This window comes from Mastomys coucha, unplaced genomic scaffold (genome assembly GCF_008632895.1).
Source record: "Mastomys coucha isolate ucsf_1 unplaced genomic scaffold, UCSF_Mcou_1 pScaffold21, whole genome shotgun sequence".
NCBI lineage: Eukaryota > Metazoa > Chordata > Mammalia > Rodentia > Muridae > Mastomys > Mastomys coucha.
The window spans coordinates 22,003,620-22,008,187 of NW_022196904.1; the positions used below are offsets into that span (position 1 = coordinate 22,003,620).

General features: G+C 55.5%; 1 protein-coding gene across 1 annotated transcript in view; it reads right to left on the reverse strand.

Moving 5' to 3' along the window:
- Nccrp1 (NCCRP1, F-box associated domain containing) overlaps positions 1-3,384 on the reverse strand; it is a 3,628-nt gene extending 244 nt beyond the window's left edge. The window contains exons 1-6 of the mRNA XM_031384241.1: positions 3,038-3,384; positions 2,577-2,639; positions 2,443-2,494; positions 1,426-1,521; positions 600-738; positions 1-471 (exon numbers count right to left, since the gene is read on the reverse strand). The exon at positions 1-471 is cut by the window's left edge and continues 244 nt beyond it. Coding sequence (XP_031240101.1) covers positions 331-471; positions 600-738; positions 1,426-1,521; positions 2,443-2,494; positions 2,577-2,639; positions 3,038-3,347 — 801 coding nt within the window. The 5' untranslated portion in view covers positions 3,348-3,384 and the 3' untranslated portion in view covers positions 1-330. The remainder of the gene's footprint in view (positions 472-599; positions 739-1,425; positions 1,522-2,442; positions 2,495-2,576; positions 2,640-3,037) is intronic.
- Positions 3,385-4,568: the final 1,184 nt, after the last annotated feature.

The window sequence follows — 4,568 nt, forward strand, 5'->3', positions numbered from 1 at the left end:
GAGGGCCATGGAGGGAGGAAAGGTCAGAAGGATGTGGAGGTCAGGGAGGAGGGTTGGAGGATGAGTAGGGATGAGGGGGTAAGGAGGGGCCAAGGAGGTAAAGAAAGGTCAGAGGGGTGAGAGAGGCCCAGGGAGGTAAAGAGGGGTCAAGCAGAAGGTAAGGAGGCATCAAGGAGGTAAGAGGGTCAGGGGGTGAGGAGGGGTCAGCGAGGTGAGGAGGGGTCAGACTGTCGCTAAGCACACACACACAAAAGGCATCGGAGAAATGTGACAAATATCAAGGACTTCCAAAGGATTGATCACGTCAGACTGTGAGAGCCCGGTCAGAGGTCACTCCCTGAGCTGCACAGACACAGAGGAATCGGTCACCCTCGTCCTCCGTAGTCCCCCAGGCTCCATGCGGTTCTTAGACTTGTGCTGGAAGTGGACAAAGCGCACTCCAGGGCCGTACTGGCGGAAGACGTGGGACACCTGTGGCAGCCCAGAGTTAGGAAGGAAGTCTCACCGGGGTCCCACAGCCTGCTCGCGTCCCTTCCTCCCTCTGCCCAAGGTCGTGGGAAAGAACACCTGTGTGGGCGGGACCTGGCACCGCATCTCACCTGAACCCAGCGGCCAGGGGGTCCTCTCCCATTGGTCCGAGGGGCTACGTGGTGCTGAGCAATGACTGTGCGGCGGTCAGCTGCTAGCAGCCAGACGTGCAGCTCATAAACACACTGGTCTAGGCGGCTGTCCTCGAACCTGAAGGAGGTTCAGGGTTTGACTGCTGTGCAGCCACAACATCATCTCATCCCCCAGCCCTGGTCCTAGGCCCAGCTACACAATCTCCAGATCTAATCTCCCAGCCCTGGGCTGACGGAGACCAAGACAACCCCATACTCTGTTCTCTGAGGCCCACTGTGGGCTGGGGGTGGGGGGTGGGGGGGAAGGGGGGTGGTGTGTGTAGAGGAATAGACATGTCACCAATAGTGACGGCTACATCTGTAGATGGAGGGGTACAGGCAGAATTGAGGTGAGATGGTGCACAGGTAGAGGGTAAGAGCAGAAAGAGGGTGCAGGTAGAGTTTAGGGGGTCGATTGGGGGATGCGGGGCATTGGAGCAAATTCATATGTGACCCCTCCATATGACTGGGGTAGGCTTCCAGTTGGAGCTGTGTGGAAGAAACTGTCTTCTTAATAGGAGGAAAATGAGTTCAAAAATCAGGGGCATAGGCTTCGGGGGATAACGGAACAGCCTGTCCCAGAGGGAATCCACCCAGCTGACACCTGAAAGATACAAAGGTTGGGGCCAGAGGAGAGTGGGACTGGGTGAGACCACACAGTCAGGGTTGTTGATGAGGGAGGGGCTCAGGCACTCAGGAGCAAGGAAGCCAGAGCTCTGGGGAGCCTGGATGGCCTGAGCAGGCAGCCAGGGAGGGCGGGGCACACCAGTCCATGATGGTGATGTCAGGCTGTTCGTCATCCAGCAGCTCCTCCCACAACTTCTTGGCCAACAGGTTCACGCACTGCTCCTTCACGGTCCAGCTGCAGACAAACAAGAGAGGAGATGGGCCTGGCAATCCCACAATCCTGAGGTCTCCCAGGGAGCAGGAAGCATGGTGAGAGGGTTCTAGGTACAGCAGGAGCCCCTCCCCTTCAGCCCCTACCCTGCCCCCCCACATGAGAGCCCCCCCCGACAGTCTTGGTTCCCAGGAGACCCTGGAGAACAATATACCCAAACTCCCTGTTCCAGGAGAGGCTGACACTTAAAGTGATGACTGGATCCAGGCCTGGAATCTTAGCTACTCTATCTAGTGGCTGACTTAGAGGACTGGAAGTTCAGGGCCTACTTGGGCAACTTAGTGAAACCTTACCTCAAAAACAAAACAAAATAAAACAAATAAACAACAACACCAACAAAAACCAGACTAGGAGCATGGCTCATCAGGAGAGTATTTATTCAGAATCCCCCAGTGAGGGGCTGGGGGCGTGGCTCAGTGGTAGAGCCCCTGCCTAGACTCCCCCAGTGAGGGGCTGGAGGTGAGGCTCAGCCCCCCCCCAAAAAAAACCCAAACAAAACAAAAACAAAAACAAAAAAAAACTTAGAGATTTATCTAGTTTAAGGGATACTTTAATCGGTTCATTCGAAAACAAAAACAAATTTAGAAAAGCTGGGATTCGACTGAGCCCCTGAATACCACCCTCTCACCCACTGTTCAGGAGCAGAACTGGAGCTGTGACTCTTTCCCAGGGAAAGGGTGAAATCAAGGTTTATCAAACACCTACTGTGTGCTAGCCAGACATCTTGGGCGCCTGTGCTGCATGTTTCATAGGCAATCAGTTATGACTAACCCTGTCACCAGAGCCAGAAAGGGAGGCCCCTCTGCAGGAGCCTCAGGAAGAAAGCTAGAGAAGAGAGTAATTCCTCCTCCCCTACTCCCACCCCCAGGCCCTGCGGCAACTCACCTGAGGGGTCCCTGGAGGTTCTGAGTAGTAATGTACCATCCACGGAAATTACCTGGCCAGTGAGGAGGGTAGAAGGGTTGGTGAGACATTCCTCGAGGGACACCATCCTCCCGGGCAGAGCCCCCAGTGCTTACCCAGCTCTTTCAGGGGTTTCCGGGTGGGACCCGTAGGGGGCGCCGGCTGGTAGATATTAATGCCTGAATCACAGAAGGGAATGGTGCCTCAGGCTAGTGCCCACCTCCTCAAGTCTTTCTACCCCTGGGGCTATACTGGAAGGGCAGGAACCGGAGCCGGGCTAGACCAGCCTAGCAAGGATTAAAGATGTTGGTGGGCGGTTATGGTGAGTCTCTGGAGCTCCGGAAGAAATCCAGAGAAAGGAACCGAAACAAGAGTAAGAGGGGAGGGAGAGAAACAGACAGAAAGATACACAGAGACAAGATGCAGAGCAGGACAGAGACAGGGAGATGCAGAAGTGCAATGACAGACGGAGCAGAGATGCCTGCCGAGAGAAATAAATAGACGGGAGCCATAGAGAAAGATGACGAGACCGAGGGGTCTGAGCAGAGCGCGCGGGGTCTCCAGGCTGCGTTCCCACCTTCCGGGTTGGGTGAGCTGAGCAGGTTGCGATAGAGCGGCCGCTCCAGGAACAGCAGCTGCCAGCTGATGCTCGGGGGCAGCTCCAGCTTCCCGCTCTGGGGTCCCCATTCTTCTACCAGCAACTGCCTGGCTTCAACCTCAGTCGGTGCATTGGGCTGCGGGAGCTCCGGGGTCACCGGGGACGTGGGGGACCTTGGGGATGGCGGTGGTGGCGGGGACTGAGGATGCGGTGGCAATTCCTCGGAGTTCTGGGACCCCTCGGCTTCCATCCTGCCACTGAGCGCGTCTCTGTCCGGTGTCTTCTCCATCCCTAAGGTTTGGGCGACTGGGTCCCCTGGTTCCTAGGATCCAGGTTAACTGGGGGTGGAGGGGCGGGACAAGTCATCAGGTATTTAAGAGAGGGCGTGTTAGGAGAAGGATCTGAGCCCCAGGGGCCCTCCTCCCTCAGATCAGGAGCCCAGCTCGCAAGGTCCTCCTTCTCTTGACCTAGCGTTCCAGTTCCCTAGCCCTCCTCCCTCAGATCCAGTGGTCCAGCCACCAGCCTCTTCCCTCAGAAGAGGTCCAGTCCCCTCAACTTCTCATTCTTCTGCCCCAGTTTCCCCAGCTGAGGACCTCGCTTGACCCCTGGGGCTAATGTCAAGCTCTCTAATGATGTGTATTCTCCTCCTTAAAGTTGTTTGGCAAAACTGAGGCCAGTTAAAGCCAATCCCCTCCCCTTCATTCCCCATCCTCACCCTATGTGGGGCTCGGAATGGCTAGGGGTCCAGCCTCAGGCTCTCTCTCCTGGGACAAACTTGAGGCACTCGGATAATTTTTTTTCTTTTTCTTTTTCTTTTTTCTTTTTTGGTTTTTTCGAGACAGGGTTTCTCTGTGTAGCCTTGGCTGTCCTGGAACTCACTCTGTAGACCAGGCTGGCCTCGAACTCAGAAATCTGCTTGCCTCTGTCTCCCAAGTGCTGGGATTAAAGGCATGCACCACTGCTGCCCGGCTTTTTTCTTCCTTCCTTCCTTCCTTCCTTCCTTCCTTCCTTCCTTCCTTCCTTTCTTCCTTTCTTTCTTCCTTCCTTTCTTTCCTTCTTCCTTCCTTTCTTTCCTTCTTTCTTTTTGTCCTGGAGAGTAAGGCTGGAAGATGGGGGTGTCAGAGGGAGGTCTGGAGGCAGTAGCCCCTGACTGTCCCCCCTCCCCCCTCCCTGCCCCCTGGGTAACTGGGTCCCTCCCTGCTTCCTCCCTGAGAGAGGATGGGCACAGTGGAGACAGCACTTTGGGGTGTGAGAAACCTGTAGGGCCAGATACCCAAGGTCACTTCCTGTCTGTGGCCCCATTTCCAGACCGGTCTGGTTCTCCCTAGGCAGAGACCATCAGCAGTGGGGAGCTTTGGTGCCTCTATTTGCCAGGAGTGCTCCTTGGCATTGGCGCTCTTAAACTCATTTCATTAACAAACAGGAGGAACAGAAAGAGGATGGGTAGTTAATGAGCAGATACGGGGCCTGAATTCTTCAATCCCCATCTCTCGGACAACAGCCCTGCGCC